At 49.0% G+C, this 22,273-nt stretch overlaps 3 protein-coding genes across 3 annotated transcripts; 1 reads left to right on the forward strand and 2 right to left on the reverse strand.

Moving 5' to 3' along the window:
* Positions 1 to 614: 614 nt before the first annotated feature.
* Fscn3 (fascin actin-bundling protein 3) lies at positions 615 to 11,753 on the reverse strand. The gene is made up of 7 exons (XM_036181481.1): positions 10,301 to 11,753; positions 7,913 to 8,609; positions 7,047 to 7,165; positions 4,636 to 4,795; positions 3,717 to 3,887; positions 3,171 to 3,376; positions 615 to 781 (listed from the first exon to the last, which is right to left on the reverse strand). The coding sequence occupies exons 1-6, from the start codon at positions 10,442 to 10,444 to the stop codon at positions 3,171 to 3,173; spliced, it is 1,497 nt and encodes a 498-aa protein (XP_036037374.1). The 5' UTR covers positions 10,445 to 11,753; the 3' UTR covers positions 615 to 781.
* Positions 11,754 to 11,829: 76 nt separating this feature from the next.
* On the reverse strand, positions 11,830 to 15,005 carry Arf5 (ADP ribosylation factor 5). The gene is made up of 6 exons (XM_036181480.1): positions 14,799 to 15,005; positions 14,196 to 14,276; positions 13,565 to 13,674; positions 13,036 to 13,107; positions 12,415 to 12,540; positions 11,830 to 12,310 (listed from the first exon to the last, which is right to left on the reverse strand). Exons 1-6 carry the CDS (start codon positions 14,863 to 14,865, stop codon positions 12,224 to 12,226), a joined length of 543 nt encoding a protein of 180 aa, XP_036037373.1. The 5' UTR covers positions 14,866 to 15,005; the 3' UTR covers positions 11,830 to 12,223.
* A 1,355-nt stretch (positions 15,006 to 16,360) lies between these two features.
* Gcc1 (GRIP and coiled-coil domain containing 1) lies at positions 16,361 to 21,951 on the forward strand. Its single transcript, XM_036181479.1, has 2 exons — positions 16,361 to 18,101; positions 19,338 to 21,951. Exons 1-2 carry the CDS (start codon positions 17,070 to 17,072, stop codon positions 20,658 to 20,660), a joined length of 2,355 nt encoding a protein of 784 aa, XP_036037372.1. The 5' UTR covers positions 16,361 to 17,069; the 3' UTR covers positions 20,661 to 21,951.
* The last annotated feature ends 322 nt before the right edge of the window (positions 21,952 to 22,273 follow it).

The following is a 22,273-nucleotide window of genomic DNA, read 5'->3' on the forward strand; positions in this document are numbered from 1 at the left end:
ATGTATACACACACACACACACACACACACACACACACACACATTTATCCTGCTCCTCATCACTTGCACTTCCCTCCTCCTATCTCTCCACTTTTTCAATGGCCCCTTTCCTTCCCTTTCTGCTTTCAAATATAGACATATATATGCAAGTATATGTGTATTTATTTATTTTTTGTTTGTTTGCTTGTTTATCTATCTATCTATCTATCTATCTATCTATCTATCTATCTATCTACCTATGTTTTGAGACAGGGTTTCTCTGTGTAACAGTCCTCGCTGTCCTAGAACTCACTCTGTAGAACCAGGCTGGCCTCAAACTCACAGAGATCACCTGCCTCTGCCTTCCAAGTGTGCCACCACTGCCCGGCTTATGTGTATATTGAAACCCAAACTCCACACAATGAGAGAAACATTCTTTTCTGTCATTTACCCTCCCTTGTTCCTTTTCTCCCTCCATTTGGGTCTCTTCTCCTTCCTCATCGTCCCCCCTCTGTTTTCATGTCATTCATATGTACATGCACTTTCTACAGTGAGAAAAGATGGGATATTCCAGATCCCATGTCTCCCAAATCAGACACACATTATGTGCCTGAGTCAGACACGCATACGGATCTGGGGGTGGCCTGTTGTGATGTATTGTCTCTTGAAACTGGTGTTTCGCTAAACTTGGTAGGAAAAATTGTACAACACATATTCTTCTCTCGGATCTTGACTCTGGGTCTCCTGTCCTGTTCCTGGAGGCCTGGAGGATTTAGAGTTTGGCAGGCAGCATCCCACTGACCTGGAGAAGGAAGAGGAAATGGACCTTCAGCAATCCTATGAGAGGAGAGGGGAGAAAGTGATCTGTCCCTTTCTGGATGAGGAGAAACATTAAATAAGTGTGAGGTTCATTTACAGGAAAAATAAAACCCCCATCAGAGTTCAGAGAAAGGCTGTGTAGTTAACGGGAAAGCATGTATTTAGAACTTGTCTTTGTGTGTATTTGTCTTGTCTTGTTTAATGCTGGCATTGAACCCAGGGCCTCCCAGCATGCACAAGCCCCTGTTTACTAAGAAGGTGACCTGAGTTACTGACTTCTGATAGAATAAGAACGTTGTAGATGCCAGCTCTCACAGAGCATTTACTATCTACATAATGCTCACAATGTCCTCCAAGGTCAAAACCATGTTCTTGTTTCACCTTCAAGGGACAGGCTTTGAGTCTAGAGCCTGAGCTCTTATGTACTACAGCACATTGTCTAGTAGAACGTGGGGCTTTGAGTCTAGAGCCTGAGCTCTTATGTACTATAGCACATTGTCTAGTAGAATGTGGGGCTTGGGAAGAGCCTGAGAAATTTATGTCAAACCAAACTCTTCATGAAATAGATACAAGAGTGGAAGGTTAATCATATTTCCTTTTATTTTTTCTCAGTTTGTGCACAGTAAGGTGGCTGTGTAGAGAATATGCAGAAAACTGAAACACTGAGGGTCTATATAGTTAGTTTCTGATTGGTTTTTAGCCTTGATAATTCCTATGGTGTAAATTACTTCCACTTTACATATAGGGAAACAGAGGTCTTGAAATGTGAAAGTAATTTCTCTAATGTCACAGTGCTAGCTAGAAGAATTCTTGCCTAGCATTCATGAAGTTGTGGGTTCCATCTCAGACATCATGTAAAACCAGACATGGTAGAGCTTGCCTGTAATCAGCACTCAGTAGGTTGAAGCAGGAGGATCCTGAATTCAAAGTATCCCTGACTACAGAGTAAGTCAAGGGCCAGCCTGGGCTATATGACAACAATAATAGCAGAAACACAGCAAACTGGAAGTACTTTCTATAAGGTTCATTTGACTTTCCAAGGCAGGAAAATGGAGCCTGGGAAAGCATGGGATGAAAAACAAATCTCCTGAAGTTCTGAACAGAGAATGGTGAAATGGAGGTAGCATGTTAAAATAAACTGGATGTGCAGGCCAGGCGGTGGTGGCGCACAACTTTAATCCCAGCACTCGGGAGACAGAGGCAGGAGGATCTCTGTGAGTTCAAGGCCAGCCTCTTCTACAGTGTGAGTTCCAGGACAGCTAGAGCTACACAGAGAAACCTTGTCTTGAAAAACAAACAACAGGGGGCTGGAGAGATGGCTCATAGGTTAAGAGCACTGACTGCTCTTCCAGAGGTCCTGAGTTCAATTCCCAGCCACCACATGGTGGCTCACGGCCATCTGTACTGAGATCTGGTGCCCTCTTCTGGCCTGCAGTTATACATGCTATATACATAACAAATAAATAAATCTAAACAAACAAACAAACAAACAAACAAAAAAACCAAAAAACAAAACAAACAAACAAACAAACAAACAAGAAAAAGAAAAGCAAACGACAAACCAAAACCAAAACCCAAACCAAAACAGTGCTGAAGAGACTGGGGGGATTGAGTATGGGGACAGGGACTGTTCCTGAGGAGAGATGACAGCAGTATCCAGACTGGAGGTGGTAATCATCAGAGAGTGTGCTCAAGGGACTTTGGAGGGGAAGCAGCCAGAGTGTACACAGCTTGAGGAAGGCGGCCAGAAGGGAGTTAAGAGGCAGTGCCAAGGCTTTGACTCTGGCCATCTGGAAGGACAGTAGGGTCAGGATGGGAGGGACGGTATGGCAGAAGAAAATCGCCTTAGAAGGGGGGACTACTGAAGGGAATCAGTCATGCTGATTTAGAGGGACTGGAAGGTTGAAATGAAGTCAATTTGGAGAGAAAGGAGGTTGGCATTTCAGAGAAGCCTCAGGGCTGGAGATAAACCAAGGGGTAAGGATGGAAGTGCCCCTTCCTATCTACATACATTCTCAAAGTCACGCGTCCAATGGGGTAAATTCTGCATCTTAAAGGAGACAGGGCACCCAGGCCTACTTGAAGACCCACAAGTCAGTGCGGCATAACAGTCAGAAGCCCAGACACAATGCATGATGCTTTTCTTCCCTCCCTAGCGAGACCAGGTTTAGAAGCATGCAAGGAATGGTCAGGTTTGGAATAAATGCCCGGAGTTGGTCAGGTTTGGAATAAATGCCCGGAATTGGTCAGCTCCTGGATAGAAGCGAGCCCATTACTGCATTTTGGTCTTTGTATCACAACCTCCCCACCCACCTCCACTCTCCCCTTGTGCCTCAGCTCCTGCTTCCCTGACTGACATCGCTCTCCCTTACCTAAAATTCCCAGATACATTCTTTGGTAATGTCTCCGCTGTCTGCCAAGAGTGTGCCACTTCGGTCGGCTCGGATGTAGAAGCCGTTGGGTGCCAGCACCGTGAGCAAGTTGCTCCCCTGAAGTTCTATACAGAAGTTGAGGGCGAATTTTCCCCAAGGGCGGAAGGTGCCAAAAGATGTTATTGACCAGAAGGATCCACCCTGTGCTGGGGAGGGAAGAGCTAGGTTTGGTCGGCCATTTGGGAAGCAGTTTTCTAAGCATGAAACCTCCAAGGGGAGTTCCCTGAAGTATGCTATCCTCCCCACCTCCCAGGGGATCATATTGTGCCCGCAATAATAGATTCTTCTAGAGAAATGCAGCAGAACCACCTCTGGGAACCTCACCAATTCCTATTCCACTAGCCCACCCTGGAACCTTGAGGTATGAAAACAAACTGAAACCCTGTTTTTATGAGGAGCAGTGTTTGGAGTGGCAGATCCTTAAATATGGCCTGGGGCAGAGGCTGAGCTGGATACGGGTCTCTGGGTGGAGAAGGAATCACTCACCCTGAAAGTGGTAGATGCCCTGGCGGCAGGGCAGTAGGTGAATGCAGTCGGGCTGGTCTCTATTGCACTGTATCAGGTCATGGTCTGAGCAGGAGCCCACATACCCATACCGACCTCTTAAGATGAGAAAGGGGCGATTGGCAAATCGGATCCCCAATTCCTCATGTGGACCTGAAAGAAACAGGAAGGTGTTATCTGGATAGGCTGGCTCTCTCCAGTGTTTTCCCAGAGGGAAGAAAGGAGCACTAATGGTGCCCAAGGACTGAACCTATAACTCAGCGTTTTTCATAAAGGTTGGCAGAAGCAGCAAACTTCAACAATTCTTTAGTCTCTGTCCCCTCCTCTCCAGCACCTAGGTGATAGGTACCCACACCACACCCAGCTTTTCATGTAGGTGCTGGGGATCACAACTCAGGTCTTCACACTGGTATAGCAACGTTTTTTTTGCTCACCAAGCTGCCAATCACTCTAGCCCAGCATGCTGTCTGTCTTAACCTTTACTGAGCACATGCTGTGTGTCAGGTCTTACACCAGGAGCTTGTGAAATGTTTGCCAGGGCACTCAGCAGAGCACAGAGCACAAGAAATCTAAATATTCTTTCTTTGGGATGTGTTAATCTAGTTAATCCCCACCGCAACCCTGTGAAGCAACAGAAGACAAGTCTGCCACAAACTTTAAAACTGAAGCTCAAAGAGCTTCACACCCAAACCTGATGTCAACTTATTGCTTCCAAAACCCTTAAAAAAAATGACTCAAGAAAGTGCTTGCTGCAGAAGCCTAACATCCACAAGAAGAGGGGGAAACAAAGAGCTGACTCCTGAGGTCTTCTGACCTCCATATTCATCCTCTTTCTCTCCCCACACATATGCAACAACCTATGTGAAAGCTTCCTCTCACAGCATGCCGGACTTGGGCTCACCTGGGATGGTGGCATTTGCCATCAGCAGGCCATTGGATATGATGCTCAGGAAACGCCCATTGGAGGACTGCAGGATGATTCTGCCACAATTCCAGTGCACGCGGAAGAAGGTGTCAGACTCCAGGGGGTGCCCATCAGCTATGATGGACTTGTGGCGCCTCTGGAGAAAATGTGGGGACCAGGGACCAGGAGGAAGGTTAACAACCTCAGATTTTCCCCCATCAGTTTTAGTACTGGGTCCCATTCCCATACCCTCCCTTTCCCCAGTGTATAATTTTCTAGACTATGCCTTATGCTTTCAAAAATCTCTTTTTAAAACATTTTTTTTTTAGATTTATTAATCTGGATGGATGTTTTACTTGTATGTCTATGTACCACATGCCTGGTTCCCATGGAGCCCAGAGACGGTGTCAGATCCCCTGGAACTAGAATTACAGATGGTTGTGAGCCACCATGTGGGTGCTGGGAACTGAACCCAGGTCCTCTGGAAGAGCAACCAGAGCTCTTAACCACTGAGCCATCCCTCCAGCCCCTCAAAACCTCTTCGTAAAGTAAAAATGAAAGAAGAAATGATCTTCACAAAAATAGTGTTGTGACTGCGGTTCTCCCACCTCCATCCTTCTGCTGTGTAACCAGTGAAAAGTGTAAAACGATGGGCCAGGATAGCATGAAAGGAGAAACAAACTTCAGCCCTGACACCGAAATAACTGTTTTAAGTGTTTAAAGTGAAAGTTGTACTATGAACCATCTAGGGGACATGAGAAAAACACTTTGCATCTTCGGGGGTTTAACAGTGATTTATTGGGAAGGAAAAGGATTCAACATCTAAATATTTGGCAAATTGGATTTTATAAACAACAACAACAAAATGCCTCTCAAAAAATGTCATTTAAAAATGCAAAGGCGTCTGAATATGGTGGCACATCCCTTTAATCCCAGCAGAGGCAAGAGAATCTTTGTGAGTTTGAGGCCAGGTTCGTGTGCACAGTGAGTTCTAGGACAGCCAGGGCTACACAGTGAGGCCATGTCTCAAAAAAACCAAAAATAAATGAATAAATAAATAAAAGAGAAAATGAAGAGGCCAGGCATAGGTTGGAGAAAGCATGTACAGCACATAGCTTTGGCAAAGGACTTGAATATAGAGCATATGAAGATCTCATACAATTCGGGTACAAGACTAACCCAGTAACAAATGGGCAAAAATTTGAAGACACTTAGCAAAGAATATATATAATTAGCAAATAGATATGTGAAGAGATGCTTAGATAACCACTTACCAATGCTATAAACACAAACTGAAACATAGTAAGATGTTACACAGCCCCTAGAGTAGCTACAATGAAAAGATAGGCAATAGAAGTGCTGGCTGGCTGGCTGGTAAGGTCAGGCAACCATTAGAACCCTCCCACCCTGCTGGAAAAACATAAAAGGTATAGTCACTTTTGAAAACGGATATTTAATGTCCTTTTTTTTTTTTTTTAATGTAGTTTAGGTTGGCCTCAAACAATATATAACCAAGGCTGGATTTGAACTCTTGATCTACTTGCTTCTGCCTCCCCAAATGCTGGGATTACAGGCATGCGACGTCACATCACACCCTGCTGAAAACTGCTGAACACTTTCTTGAGGCGGTTAACACACATCTACCATATGACCCAGCAGTTCCACTCCTAGGTGCTTACCTAAGATATACGGAATTCAAAGTCTGCAAAAAACTTCTTACACAAATGTCCATAGCATAATATTCATAATAGACCAAGTATTTAACAACAACTGAATGGACAAGCAAATCACGTTTATGCTTGTGAACAGTATGAGAGACTGCAGAGTTGATGAACTACTGATATATGCAACAACATGGGTGGATCTTAGTAAAATTCTGCTCTTCAAAAGAGGTAGAGCATATATACCTTAAGAGTTCATTTAGATGAAATTCTAGAGCAGGCACATTTGATATATAATGGCAGAACAAGCAAAGACCAGTGCTGTAAGAAGACCAAGGATGGAGGAAAATGGATTGTGAAGAGCAGTCAGGAATTTGGATGGTGGCCGAACTATTCTCTAACTTGTGGTATGCCTACTGTAATATTGCATGGTTATATACATTTGTTGAAGCACATTGAATTTTACACTTAAAGTAGGTTAATTTATCCATATAGCATCATTCATATATTTACACACAACATATGTTACATATATGTCATATCATTTATATTTGTTTAAATTATGCCACAATATATTTTTTTTCTTAAAGGAAAGAGGGCCCATTGGAGGAAAATGAGTGTTTATTGGGTAGGGCCTCTACAGCTCACCTAATCTTATCTGGCCATACACACTGGGGAAGGAGAAAGTATGTCTAGACAGGGAGAGCTCAGTGTTATAGTTTCTTACATTGAAAACCAAAGTCTCACCTGGGCTAGGTAGTAGCCATTGGCTGAACGAAGTTGTAAGGTAAGACTCTCATTGTCACATTCATACTGGAACAAGGACATTGGGGTCAAGCGCTCAGAGGCAGCACACACCTCAGCATCTAGAGAGGAAGTGCACACAAGCAGCTTTTTAGTTCAGTTCCAGCCCCTTCTCCATGCTTATTCGGGGGTTCCTTGTATTTTTGCTTCCTCAACCTTATGCTAGATCATACTAATCTAGAGAAGTCCAGACAACTTTCCCTTAAAGCCATATCTTTATCTGTTAATCTGCCTCTTGAGACATCTCCTTGGGGGCCCAGGATCTTATGACTAGGTTCAAAGTGTCTTGCTTGTCCTGTGCTAGTTAGTATTTTGTTGACTTGACACAAGCTGGAGTCATCCGCAAATAGGGAATCTTAATTGAAGGGTTGCCTCCATGAGATTGCCTGTAGACAAGTCTGTTGGAAACGTTTTCTTGATTAATAATTGATGTGAAAGGGCCCAGGGCCTAGCACACCATGGGCACTATCACCCCTGGGCAAATAAATAGTCCTGGGTGGTATAAGAAAGCAAACTGGGCCAGTCATGGAGGCAAATTGGGAAGCACTGTTTCTCTGGGATTCCGTTGAGTTCCTATCCTTCCTTCCCTAGGTGCTGCCCGGTCAGGTGGAAGTTAAAACCCAAACAGAACAAAACAAGAATCCTTCCCTCCCCAAGTTGCTTTTGAGCATGGTATTTTCAAATCATAAGAACAGGAAGAAAACTAGAACACATCCTGAACAGTTTCTCCGTTTTAGTACCTAGCCCCCCCATGGCACCTCCCCCCAACCCTGCCCCACATGGATGGTGGTATTGGACGCAGTACTTGCCATACATGACTGAGATGAACCTCCGTGTCCTTGACCTCAGGCTGACCCAGGTTGGGAAATGTTGTAGGATGAACCACTCCTCACCCCTTGTAGGATTGGAGCCCAGGCCTAGGAGTAGATGTGTGCCCTGTGGATACAATGTGCCCCCTTCTCCATCACACAGTGCCACAAGCCCTCTAGGCCGCACTTGCATGTAAAAAGCCGTTTGTGATGAGCGTTGAGGGACCAGCCGGTCTACATGAGACAAGAAATGGTGTGTAGAAGTCTCCAGGTGGTAGCATCCATCTTGGAAATGTAACAGGAAACCACATTCCTCTAGGCAGGGGACTGCTGCGTCTACCCAGATTCGGCCCACAGAGTGGTCTGCTCGGGCATAGCTGCGGTAGGTGGGGCTGTAGAGGATCACATGGATATGCAGGGCTGGTCTAGGGGTCCACATATGGTAAGCTGAGAGAACCCTGGAGTTGCAGAATACATCCTCACCATCGGACTCCAGATAGCGACCAGAGATAATGCACTGGAGGGTCCATTTGCCATTTCGGTGGAAACGGAGCAGGAAGCACCCATGGTGGCTGGTCCTTGGCCTGCCATAGCACACAGTACCATCGGCTTCACACAGCAGGTAGAGGCCCTGCAAGTTCTTTAGTCGAACCACGGCCTGCGCATCATGTTCATTGCTCACCAGGAGCTCCCAGGTCTGGAGGTGTTGGGAGGAAGGGAAGTGAGTGCTACCAAGTCAACAACTGAAAACCCAGACCCTTGGTATGTACCATCAGCACCTCCAACATGACTAGTCACCCTCCCTTCCATTCCTGCCTTGGCTTCTCCTTGCTATGAACATTTCTACTTGCTCACGTAACATAATTGAAAAGATTTCTAGGCTGGGGGTGGTGGTGGTGAATGCCTTTAATTCCAGCACTCAGGAGGCAGAGGCGGGCAGATCTTGGTGGGTCAAGGCCAGCCTGGTCTGCATAGCCAATTCTACATCGGCCAGAGATACATAGTGGGAGCCTGTCTCAAAACAAAATACAACAACAACAAACAGGTCTTATGGGTTGTCCACCTCTAGAGTTATAGGACTTTTTAAGAGCCAATGGGGGGCCAGAGGGATAGCTCAGTGTAAGAGCACTTGCTTCAAAACGCTGTCAGCCTGAGGTCTATCTCCAGAAAAGCTAGATGTAATCTGATGAGATGGTTCAGTGGGTAAAGGTACTTGTTGCCAATCCTGATGGCCTGAGTTTGATCCCTGGGTCCCACTTGGTGGAAGGAGAGAACTGACCCCTGCAAGTTGTCCTTTGACCTCTGCATGTGTGCCATGGTATAGCTATGTGCATGAACACACACACACACACACACACACACACACACACACACGAATAAAGAAAATGTAATGATTAAAAAAAAATCTAGACAGAGTGGCAATTGTCTGTAACCCCAGCACTCCTATGGCAAGATGGGAGATAAAGACAGGAGAATCTTCTGGAAGCTCATGGGCCACATAGCCTAGAGCACACAGTGTAGGCAAGAACAAGAGATAACCTCAAGGTGGAAAGAGAGAACTGTTTCTGGAAAGTTGTCCTCTGACCTCATGGATATGCTTATACACACACACACACACACACACACACACACACACACACACACACACACACACGACCCATGAGAAATCCTAGATTCCCACCTCAGAGAAGCAAAACCTTCCTCTTTCCCTTGCTCCCGTCCTTCAGTACCTAAAATAAGCCTCGCTTGGTTCTATTTCTTTCTCCCTTTCTGCAGACCCTGGCTAGTACAGTATCCGGTACCTCTCCCTGCAGGGTTCATCTCTCCAAAGGGGAAGTGCAAGAGAGCATCCTGACTGGAGGTATAGATGTTGAAATACAGTTGTCAGCTCTATTGTGATAAATTTGGTTGCAAAGGAGACTTTGCTGCTGTTTTCTCTCTAAAACAGAGACCAAGCCAGCCAGCACTTTAAAATAGTTCATCACTTTCTCCAGATCAGAAACATTGGTCTTATACTATGGTCCAGCTTCTTTTGGACACCTGGTCCTGCCTTCCAGTCTGGACTCCCCACCTGTCTGCTTTGTGTTGACACCACCACACTGCTAGGATGGCATGTAGGAAACATTGAAGGCAAGCAGCCAGGCCAGCGCTGACACTCCATCTTAGGGAAGCGATTTTGAAAGGTGGAGCCATGAAGACCCATCAACCAAAGCCTGGAGTAGAAGTGTGTTGGCTTGGCAACAGCAGAGACTATGCCAGTGATGAGGATGGAAATGCAACACACACCCACACCCACACCCACACACACCCACACCCACACACACCCACACCCACACCCACACACACGCCACTCAGAAAATTGGTTCTAGTCCAGGTTCGCCTTGTTACCTGTCTCCTGCACAAACTCTTTGCAGTAGCTGTGACTGTACTCTTATATGCTTCAAAGGTGAGGTAGGTTCCTGCCCAGCTGATGAGCCCAACCCTTAGGTCCTCGGTCTTTGGATGTCTGTGTATCCACTCCACCTCAGCCATGGGGCCAGTACCACAGGTGATGACTCTGTCCGGCCCAGCCTTCCCCCCAGTGGTGAAGTCTTACAGGCCATATGGCCCGGAATAAGGCCCGTAGTACCCACCAGAAGCCGTTCCCAGAGGAAACTTCTCAGGCAGAGGTCTGGCCTAAGGCCCAGCACCTCTGTGACCCGGAAGCATTATGACTGTGAAGGTTACCTCTTATCCCACCACAGTGGGATAAGGGCACTGGCCTGGTAGCATCAATCCATGGGCCAAAGGGAGTGGGTCCAGAGCTTTGGACTCCAAGCACTGAGGTAGGACCAAACTGGGAATCAGTTCTGCAACCTGTGGCTTTGGGCCCATCCCTCCCTTTCTTATTAACAAGACAGGAATCAACCTGTTTCCTTAACAAGGGGGTTCTGCTTGGCTCTCTGGCTCAAGTTTCCTTCCTTCTTTTCCTTTTTTAAAAAAGTCTATTCATCTTTAGGGACCTTGGGAAGACAAGGTCAAGCTGTTTTGGAAATTACTTTGCAGTGAAGGTGAGGAAAATGGACACATAACCATTGAGGATGAAATTGCTCTAACTTTAAAGGCTCACAGAGAACGGCCTAGGTGCAGGGAACTCCAGCACTGGGCTTCAACAACCTTGGCTGTGTTACAGGTGAACTGGCTGGGCAGAAAGCCAGATCTGCCGGAAAGGATACCAGCCCCACCCCTAACCCCCCAAAGGCTCTGCTGGACCACTTCCTGCAAAGCTCAGGGAGAAAATCTCAGCCTGGAACCTAGACAGACTGAATTATGAAAAGAAATGGTGGGACAACAGGTCTTGTTTAAACTTTGTTGGGATCCATAGAGAAACAGGCAATCTTGCCTGCGGAATAGTCCAGAGCCCTGGTCTTTTAAATGTCCTTCTTGATTCTGCACAGATGGGGTCTTCCCAGTGGCTCCCAGCAAAGGTACCACCTGCATTCTGTAAAATAAGGCCACAGATGCTGCCCAGTGTGGAATCGTGTGGGTAATTCTAAATACACATGTTGTTGGGGAAGGCTTCGGACCAAATCGATCGTTTTTCTTAAGAGTGTCTTGGGACCTATTTTTTTAATGTCCATTTCTCCCCTGTGTACAAAGCTACCAAGGAGAATGGCTAAGTAGCTAGATAAGAGATTGGAAACAGACTCTGTGGTTTGTGGAATGAGAGAGGTGGATTCACACCCTTAACTAACAGCCCTCAGAATTGAGGAAGAAATGCATTTCCTCCCCGGAAAACACTCAGAGAGAAGCTGAGGAAGAAAAGGGCTTATGTGTGTTGACCTCACAACTTCAGCTGCTTTGAGCCTCTCCCATATTGCCTTTTTGTACCCAGAGTAACTCAGCTTCCCAACTTCCAGGCTACAGACAACGCCGGGTACAAACCACAGCAAATTTATTACTCAATATCCAGCTCCACGTCATAGCACCACCCGGAGCCCTCAGTTTCCTCCCCCCAAACCTGGCCCCAAGGGTACACCCACAACAGAAAAAAATGAAATCAAATCCAGATCCCTGCTCCTCCCCTGGAAGAGGGGGCCTTGGCCAGGAAGCCTTTCCACAGGCCCCAGCAGGCAGGAGAGCAGAGCCCTCTGTGCCCAGAGAGCAAGGCTCCGGGCTCCAACGACAAGAGAGAACATGCAGGCAGGAGCAGAGGCCTGTCTGTGGGGAGGAAGAGTGGGAAAGAAGGGCACTGCCTGAGGAGTCCGGGAGTCTGGTCATCCCGGGATGCACGCGGGAGCTTCCGGGCAGCAGGGGCCTGCCCCTGGCTGGCTAACGCTTTGACAGCTCATGGGACAGCCAGTCCAGCCCATCGTACAGGCCTGTGCCTTGGGTGGCACAAGTGGCCTGGACATACCACTGTAGGAAGAAAGAGAGCAATCAATCAGTATCGGAGAAGAAAAGGGGTCCCTTTATACCTCTGTCCAGCCTGGGCTCCTGAGCAAAGGGGACAAGGTCCTTACCGTGCGGCTACGCAAGTGCTGGAGCCCCAGCTTGTCTGTCAGCTCGCTCACAGGCATGGCGTTGGGCATGTCCTGCTTGTTGGCAAACACCAGCAGCACAGCATCCCGAAGCTCATCCTCCTGCAGCTGATGGCGGAAGACAGGGTGGGACCCATGGTTCCCAGGATTCCTAGGCTCCCTGCTGTCTATGTTGTAGGGGAGTTCCCCTTTCTACCTGCCAGGTTCTTTGTAGGAAAAACAGTGTACTGTGCACTTTATTGCTGAACTAGACAGTTATAAATGAGCACAAAAGCCCTAAATTTTACCTCCAGAAAGCCTTCGAGTTTAAGAACTTGGCTCTAAGTGAAAATGACAAAAATTCCCAAACCAAAACCAAACAAAAAGCAAGAAATGTGAGAGGCTGTTTCTCTTTACCATGGGTAATCCCTCCCTCTCCCCAATTCCTTAGACTTAGAAAAGTATTTAAATGAAAAAGACCTGTTCAAACTGGGCGAGAGACAACTCACCCAGGACCACAAAGAAAACCTCATATCCCCTGCCCACAGAGTACTGGACTTCCATACCACCCCAGAGAACGCTGTCCCCAAGCCAAGGGCCCAGTCCCCAGATCTGGATACTCACCATCTTCTGGAGTTCATCCGCAGACTCCTGGACCCGCTCTCGGTCATTACTGTCTACCACGAAGATGAGGCCCTGGGCGGGAAGAAAGGAAGCAGGAGGGATCACTCCCACCCGTGGCCAGCCCTAGCCTGGCCTGTTCTCTATCTGCAGTTGTGCCAACCCTTCTCATTTAGTAGCTTTCTAATTAAGGGTCTTCAGGGACCACCCCAAAGATAGAGGAAGCAAGGTAAAAGATGTTCTGTTTGACCATGGTCCCAGAACCCTGCTTCCCGGAATAAGATGAGGGTGAGTTCTTTTTTCTTTTTCTTTTCTTTCTGGAGCTGAGGACCGAACCCAGGTCCTTGTGCTTGCTAGGCAAGTGCTCTACCACTGAGCTAAATCCCCAACCCCGAGGGTGAGTTCTTAAGGAGTAAAACCTAGCTAAGCAAAGGGGAGCGCGGTGAGGGCCCAGGGCTCAGCCAGCAGTTCAGTCCTGGTCCTTAGAACCCTCTCCCAGGGGCTGTCCCTCCACCCTCCATCTCCACTCCACCTGAGTGTTCTGGAAGTAGTGCCGCCACAGAGGCCGAATTTTGTCCTGGCCTCCGACATCCCAGACTGTGAAACAGATGTTCTTATATTCCACTGTTTCCACATTGAAGCCTGCAGATATTTTTTTTTTTAAGGAGAGAAAGAGAGAAAAAAAAAGTCCCTTAAGGAACTCACTAAACCACTCAGATCAGCCGGGCTGTGGTGGCGAACGACTTTAATCTCAGCACTCAAGAGGCAGAGGCTGAAGGATCTAGGTGAGTTGGAGGCCAGCCTGGTCTACAGAGCGAGTTCCAGGACAGCCAGGACTACACAGAGAAACCCTGTCTTGAAAAATATCACAAAACAAAACAAAAAAACCCATCCAGATCTCTACAGGTACACAAACCCAGAGGGCAATGACCAAGGCCAAAGGGAATAGAATCCAGAAGGACCGGAGGTCAACAGATATGCTAGGCTTATGGTCCACGCCTCAGGCACCAGCAGGCACATAGAGATACCGTGACCCACTTCTCAAGTAGCCGTATCTGGTGTCAGGGTCAGGAACAGATAAGGGCCTCAGCAGAACTGGGAGCAGACCCGGAGAAGGCCCGACGCGACATTCCCGCAAACCCTTGCCTCGTTCCTGGACTCACCTATGGTGGGGATGGTGGTGACAATCTCCCCCAACTTCAGTTTGTACAGGATGGTAGTCTTGCCAGCCGCATCCAAGCCAACTGCAACGGAGAGGGGCACAGAATGGAGACGGGAGCGAGGGAGCCCCCTAGAGACCAGGGAAAGGGAAGGGACTGGCCAGCTGATGGTGATGGGGGCGGAGAGCGGGAGAGCCTCCAGGTGCGAGCTGTTCTCCACCTTCCGGGCCTTGAGGACAGTCTGGGTGGCGAGTGCCAACTACTGTCCCTCAAGTGGCCGAGGGGCGAGAGGGGCTTGGGAGGTAAGGGGCCCAGGAGGAAGGCCGCCTTCCTTTGAAAAGTCGTTTCCAAGGGCGGAATCCTCCCTTCTTTGGCAGCTAGGCTGGGGCGGAGGAAGCGTCACCCCACCCAGGCCCCAGCTCCGGGTTTCAGGCCCGGGGCCGACACCACAGATCCTGGCCTGCACAAGAGCGCAGCCCCAGAGGCTCTGGTGGAGGGGTGTCTCGGGGTCAGGGTACCAGGTGAGCGGGGCTGGAGGGACGCGGGGGCGGGAGGGCTGCGGCGGGGCCGGCGCCCCATCCGGGCCGCGCGCTCGATCTGCCTCACCCATGAGGATCCGCATCTGCTTCTTCCCGAAGATCCGCGAAAAGAGCGCGGACACCGTGAGGCCCATGGTGGGGCCCGGGGCGGGGGTGCGGGCAGGGACGCGGGGTGAGGGCTGGAACCGGCCGGCTGCGGGGGGATGGGGCGCAACAGCAGAAGGAGGAGGCGCCGCCGCCGCCGCCGCCGCCTCCGCGCGTCCGGGCCCGCCCGACGTCACGTGGCCCCGCCCCTCCGGGCCCTGGGCCCCGCCCCCAGGCGCGTTTGCGGAAGAACTGAAGCCTAGCGAGGCCTGGCAGCCTTGCCAGGGCCTCAGAGATGGGAAAGGGAATTGTTCGGGGTCTCCGAAGACTGCAGGGTTTTGCTTTATTCTTCAGTCCTAGACTTCCATTCCTAAGAAGGCTCTGGCAGGGTCGAAAAATACATTTAAAAGGTTCTCAGAGTAGCACCTCTCTTTTGTTTTGAGATGCCCCCTATGTCACTGCCTTAGGTGGCCTGGAAGTTGCTATGTAGACCAGCCCAATCTCGAACTCACAGAGATGCAGCTGCCTCGGCCTTCCGAGTAGATTCTTAGAACAGAAATACTTTCTTCATCCTAATTCACTACTCTCTCTCTTTTTATGAGTGAGACTCCTTACAGGCTTCCCGCCCCCTTGGTACCTTCACAATGTCACAGGAGCTTTTTTTTTTTTTTTTTTTTTTTAAGGTCCTCCCCACTTGTATTTCGAGTTTGTGCGTGGGGGTGCGTAGAAGTCAGAGGATAACCTGTGGGAATATGTTCTCTCCGTCGACATGTGGGTTCTCCTGATAGAACTCAGGTCAGGTCATTGGGCTTGGTGGAATGTACCTTTACTGCTGAGCCATCTTACAGGCCCCACGAAAGTCTCCACGGTGTCCTCTTGCGATTGAAATCGTTGAATGTCTTGTCACCCAAGGTGAAACTTAAATGCCTTTGTTCCAGCCTCATCAGTATCCGCCCCTTTCCCACGCCCTAGGCTACTGTTTAGGAATGAGTCTTGGTCCCTGCAAACTTCTCCTCTTTCCCTGACACTAGTTTCCCACATCGGAATTGACTTGGCAGTCTTTACTCATTCTTCAAACCCCAAAATGTTTTCCCTAAGTGTCTCTGCCCTTCCTCTAGGCAGGTGCTCCATCTCTTTTATACCATTCGACTACATCCATACATTCTGCTTGTTTGCGTGTCTGGTTCCTTGCTGTTACAGGTTTCTTGGTGGCAAAGCCATGTTTTTTTTTAGGATGCCATCTGCCATAGCACTTAATATGTTGAGAAGTGCACTGAGATAGTATTCCTAAACTTAGTAACTGAATGACATTGGACAAGTTACCTCTCTGTACTGTATGTTCCCACAACTGTAAATTGGTGCTAATGGTATCCTCTGAACAGAATTTTGCAAAGACTGAACAGCAAAAACTCTTGTGAGACCCCTTAGCATATGCTGTTATTAAAGATGGACCTTATAGCTATATTGTGCCTCTCTAAAAGCAGAACTAAGGGAGGGAACCATTATGCTTTATGTTAACTAGGTGCTGGGCTAGTTTTTCTTGTATGAGCCCTGTTGCTTTTTAGGGACATGTTGCACCTTGCCCCAAATAGTTGTATGCTTCTTTCAACCGGGAATTTGGGGGCAAACGCAGTGCGACGTCGCCCCCTGTCGCTCGCTGGTGGCAGTCTGAGGGCAAAGTTAGGCATCTTCTCCCAACCACTGCTCAGGTGTTCTGGACTTTGCTTTTCCCAACTATCCCGGCTGGGTACTCCCTCTCCAGGCTGTCCCCACTCCCTGGCTGCGGAAACCCCGCCCACCTCACGCACGCTGGAGGCGGGGTCTGTGGCGTTTGGCCGCCGTCACTTCCAGTGGACCCGGAAGCGCTGTTGTCGGCGGCCAGGGTTGTTAGGAAATCGTGATGGACTCGAGCTTGGTGTAAACCCCGGGCCGATCCTGGGCCGAGGTGGGCGGGCCTGGGACGCGGTGGCCAGCGGAGCGGCGAGGGCGGAGCGGCTTCTGGGCCGGTATTGGAGAGCCGTGGCTGAGCGCTTCTGCTGGGCCACCGTTGCCCCGCCCCCAGGCTGGAACCGGCTTCCACCTTCCGCCAGGCTCCGCAACGCTTTTGCTCCGCCACCGCGGCCCTCAACCCGCCGGGACAGCCGGTGTGCGCCCTGCAGCCAGACGGCCCTCTCTGCTTCACTTCTAGATGTTTTTGCTGCTCTGTCCAGGGCTGCCAGAACGCTGACGTGGAGCAACCCACTCCAGAACCCCCATGGAGAAGTTTGGGATGAATTTCGGGGGCGGCCCAAGCAAAAAGGACCTGCTGGAGACCATAGAGACACAGAAGAAGCAGCTTCTCCAGTACCAGGCAAGGCTCAAGGATGTGGTCCGCGCCTACAAAAGTCTGCTGAAGGAGAAAGAGGCCCTGGAGGCCAGCATCAAGGTACTGTCGGTATCCCACGAGGCGGATGTAGGCCTTGCAGGTGTGCAGCCTCCAGGTCTCACGTTTCCTGACTCTGTGGATGATCGGTGCTCCACTCACAGTGAGGACAGCACCGGAACTGCCACTAGCTTGGATACTGCAGCCAGTCTTACGAGTATCAAGGGTGAGTCCGGGGTCGAAGATGACAGAATGGCCCGTGGACCACTTCCTCCAAAGGCGGAAGAGGCCAGTGGGTCAGAGAGTGGCATTAGTAGTAGCAGTGGGGATGGGCCATCTGCAGGTAGTGAGATGGACAAAAGACTACATCAGCTGAAGACGCAATTGGCTACTTTGACTAGCTCCTTGGCCACAGTCACCCAGGAAAAGTCCCGTATGGAGGCATCGTACCTGGCGGACAAGAAGAAGATGAAACAGGACTTAGAGGATGCCAATCAAAAGGCAGAGGAAGAGAGGGACCGTCTGGAGGGAGAACTGAAGGGGCTGCAGGAGCAGATAGCAGAAACCAAAGCCCGACTGATCACACAGCAGCAGGATCGTGCCCAGGAGCAGAGTGACCATGCTGTGATGCTTCGTGAGCTACAGAAGCTGTTGCAGGAGGAGCGGACCCAGCGCCAGGACCTGGAACTTCGGTTAGAAGAGACCAGGGAAGCCCTGGCAGGGCGGGCATATGCAGCTGATCAGATAGAAGGGTTTGAACTGCAGACCAAGCAGCTAACCCGGGAGGTAGAGGAACTGAAAGGTGAGCTGCAAGCCATCCGAGATGAGAAGAACCGACCAGACCCCCGGCTGCAAGAGCTTCAGCAAGAGGCTGCCCGTCTTAAAAGCCATTTCCAGGCTCAATTGCAGCAAGAGATGAGGAAGGTAATTATTCTCACATCCTTCAAGCAATCGTTTTAACGTACCTAGGAAATGTTAGGATTTTATCCTTTTTCTTTTGTCCATTAGAATAGATAGATCTGTCTCTGTCTCTCTGTCTCTGTCTCTATCTGTGTGTGTGTGTGTGTGTGTGTGTGTGTGTGTGTGTGTTTCATAAGGCAGGGTCTCACCATGCAATTCAGTCTGGCCTTGAACTCACAGAAAACTGCCTGCTTTTCCCTGCCAAGTGCTGGCATTAAAGGCGCCCTCTTCCCACCTAAGATAGGGTGTTGCTCTTGTCAAGGGTTGCCTGGTGCTTGTAGCCTCTTGAGTTCTGGGTTTGCAGTCTGGTTCCACATTCCCATCATGCACTCTGATGTTTGATGACAACTGAAAAATTCCACCTGTGAGCCCTAGGAAGTCTTGTTTCGTGTAGTGTCCTTACAACAGGAAGAGGAGTTTCTGAGTATTCTGGGTCTAAGCCAGATGGCCTTATCTGGGCCTCTGGATGCTGGCACCTTACCGGTTGTGCTGTTTGAGGCAATATTGGGACAGCTATGTAGTGAAAGGTTGTGTATCTTGAAAAGTACATGCGTATAGGTAGAAGGCCTGAAGGAAGCAAAGGGGATTTTTCCAGAAAAAAAAAAAAAAAAAATGTCTGTGCATGCCTTTGGTTGAGGTTTGCTGCTTTAGAAAACTACTGTTGCATAGTATTTTTTTTTTTCCAATGTAGAGAGGAATCCAACTTGGTTTGAATTTCCAGGAATGTTGGGAAAGGGAAAGAATGTTACATGACGTCTTTAAATAATTTGGGAAGTACACCTTTGGCAGGAACGTACTTTGTATTCAAGCTCAATGAAAAATGGAAAACTATCCTAGAAGCAGCACATATACGAAGGAACTCAGTTAAAAATCCCCAGTTCCCAGCCTGGCATTGGTGGTGCACTTGGGAGGCAGAGCCAGGTGGATCTCTGTGAGTTTGAGGCCAGCCTGGTCTACAAAGAGAGTTCCAGGTCAGTCAGAGCTGTTACACAGAAAAACCCTGTCTCGAAAAACAAACAAACAAAAAACAAAAAACAAAAAACAAAAAAACCAAGAACGAAAACAACAAGAGAAAATCCCCAGTCCCCACTGGTTCCAGGCCACCCTCATCCATGACCCTTCTCTGCTCCTCCACACCCAGGTGATCGCAGGGTTTTGTGACTTTCCTGGATGCATTGTCACCTGTCCTTTGCTTTGCAGACAGCCCTTGTGGAGGACCAGCTTCGCCAGCAGTCCCAGGTAGAAGAGCAAAGGGTAGCAGCCCTGGAACATCAAATCTCTGAGGTGTCTGAACTGCTGGGCACCTACGAGAAAGCCAAACAGAAAGACCAGCTGGCCATCCAGAAGCTGAAGGAGCGGATTCTGCAGCTGGACCTGGAGAACAAGACACTGGCCCTTGCCGCCTCTAGCCGGCCCCCGCTGGACAGCCACGTGGATGAGTCCAATCTGGATATCAATGTCTTGAAGGATAGGATGGAGAAGCTCCAGAGTCTACTGCAGGTTGCCGCTAGGAAAAGCCACGTGACCCTGGATGTGGAGAAGCCCCGTGACCCTGAGATAATGGCCAGCTCTGAGGCTGCCGACGGGGAAAAGGCTACTGCACTCTACTACCAACAGGAGCTGAAGCAGCTGAAGGAGGAGTTTGAGCGTTACAAGATGAGAGCCCAGGTCGTGCTTAAGAGCAAGAATACCAAAGATGGGAACTTGGCGAAGGAGCTGGAGGCAGCGCAGGAGCAGCTTGCTGAGCTGAAGGAGAAGTATATCTCCCTGCGGCTGTCCTGTGAGGAGCTTGAAAGCCAGCACCAGCAGGAGGCCCAGCACTGGAAGCAGGAGCTGGCCCGGCTGCAGCAGCTCCATCGGCAGGAGCTGGAACACAGCCAGCTGGACTTCAGGGACCGCACACTCAAACTGGAGGAGGAGCTGCATAAGCAGCGGGACCGGGCCCTGGCTGTGCTCGCTGAGAAGGACTTGGAGCTGGAGCAACTGCGTTCTGTGGCCTTGTCCTCTGGGTTGCCAGGACGCAGAAGCCCTGTGGGTGGAGTGGGTGGAGTGGGTGGTGTGGGTGGTGGAGGTCTTGGGGACGCGGCTGACACAGCATCCTCAGAAAGCCTGACCCAAGCCCTGCAGCTCGCTGCAGCCAATGAGCCCACTTTCTTCCTTTATGCTGAGCAGTTGGCCCGAAAGGAGGTGGAGATCACATCCCTGAGGAAGCAGAAACACAGGCTGGAGGTGGAGACCCACCAGCTGCAGGAGAGGCTGCTGGAAGAGGGGGAGAGGCACCGAGAGGAGGTCGGAGCCCTTCAGAGCCACATCGAGAAGAACATCAGGGACCAGAGCAGGGAAGGAGCCAACCTGGAGTATCTCAAGAACATCATCTACCGCTTCCTTACCTTGCCAGACAGCCTGGGCCGCCAGCAGACACTCACCGCCATCCTCACCATCTTACACTTCAGTCCCGAGGAGAAACAAGAGATAAAGCGGCTCCCAAGTGGTGGGAGCTGGTGGCCCTCTGGCAAGAGATGATACCTTTTTCCAGCTCCTGAAATCTCTGTGCCTCTTTTATGTGGGAAGGGCAGGCTCCCGATTTCTACTGCCTCTTCTCTCGAATTCTCATGTATTTCTTCACTGTGTTGAACTCAGAGCAGTTCAAACTAGGGTGGGATTTCTGCCAAGTGCCATTAATGCAACATTATCCTTGGGCTCTAGGGATACTGCAGGTGTTGAGACAGCGTCTTCTGGTGGTGTGCATGTGGAGTAGGTTAGGGAGAGAGGCTGGGGCTAAGAGGTGCAAGTTAGGGAAGCGATGAGAATCTTTAGAAATGAGATGCTTTGTTATGCTCCTACCTCCGATCTAGGAGTAAATGTGACACCCAGAGGCGTTCAGCTGACTCTGGAACATACCCAGTAACTATGTGTGTATTCCTTGTCAGTCAGAGTCTGGTCCACTTTAGTCCTAATTTTTCTGGAGACATAAAATGAAGCTAGAAAGAGACCAGGGCTTTAGAAATAGTAACGGTTTGTCCAAAGGGCTATGGAATAGTGAGTTCATCTCTGAACTTGGAACCCTGGTTCCAGGAACCAGCCCACCACTTGTGACCATCCTAGAGAGGGTCCTGAGCACTGATGTGACCTTAGAGATTTCCCAAGTGATCTGATTTGGGCCAGGACAGGATTAACATCACATCTCTTGCTTAAGCTATCTGCCTAAGGTCAGCCTGAGAGTCTAAGTGAATGACTTTACTGTCTTTCCCTCAACATTGAACTTGTATTAAGAAACGAAACCCTAGCTTCTTACAGGGTGTTTAGACAGTAAGCTAGGGGCCTCCTTGGGTACAAGGAATTCCTGCCACGATTTGTTCCCAGCTGTGTTTGCTTTTGCAGGGACAGGAAAGAGAAGGTAATTTGCTGCAGATTCCAAAAGACTGTTATGACCCTCATAGGAAAAGCGAAGTTCAGCTGACATACTTTCTGCCCTGAGGGTCTTGGCAAAGGTTAATTCCATTCTTTTAAGGAAAGATAGCTCTCAGAAAACTTGGGCCAATGCAGTATCAGTTGCCCAGTTATTTTCTTTGCTTAGTCTGCTCTTTGTGGTTATAAAAGACCTTTGGCCCTGAAAGACCAATGTTTGACCATTAATATATATCTTTTTGCTATTTTTATTACTGAGATCTGTTTTGTGAAGATTGGGGTGTAGAAGGCTTTGGTTAACAATGTTTTGGATGGGCGGAGGTAACCTGATTATCTACGTGAGCAGACTTGATGGAACAGAAGTCTATATGGTAATACCAATGGTCATTAAACCTGAGTGACTTGAGCTGTGTTTCCTTAATGGTGGTGTCTCTACCTTATACTGATCTCTGAGCTCAAATCCATATTTCAGTATGTCAATCCACAAGCTTGACTCCAGGGAGGAGTTTGACTCAGGGTTTTATCTGCTTCACGTATAACAAATTTCTTAGCCTGGGACTGTGTGTGTGTGTGTGTGTGTATATGTGTGGGCAGCTGCAATGGAAAGGGTTTTCTAATGGGTTTAGTGTGTGGGCTTGACGCTTCCATAATTACTGCTTCAGACTCTAGAAGTAATCTGTTTAAGAATGCTTCTTTATCCTTAAATCAGGATTCATGATTCCTTGCAA

Source organism: Onychomys torridus, chromosome 3 (assembly GCF_903995425.1).
Source record: "Onychomys torridus chromosome 3, mOncTor1.1, whole genome shotgun sequence".
In the NCBI taxonomy this organism is placed as follows: domain Eukaryota; kingdom Metazoa; phylum Chordata; class Mammalia; order Rodentia; family Cricetidae; genus Onychomys; species Onychomys torridus.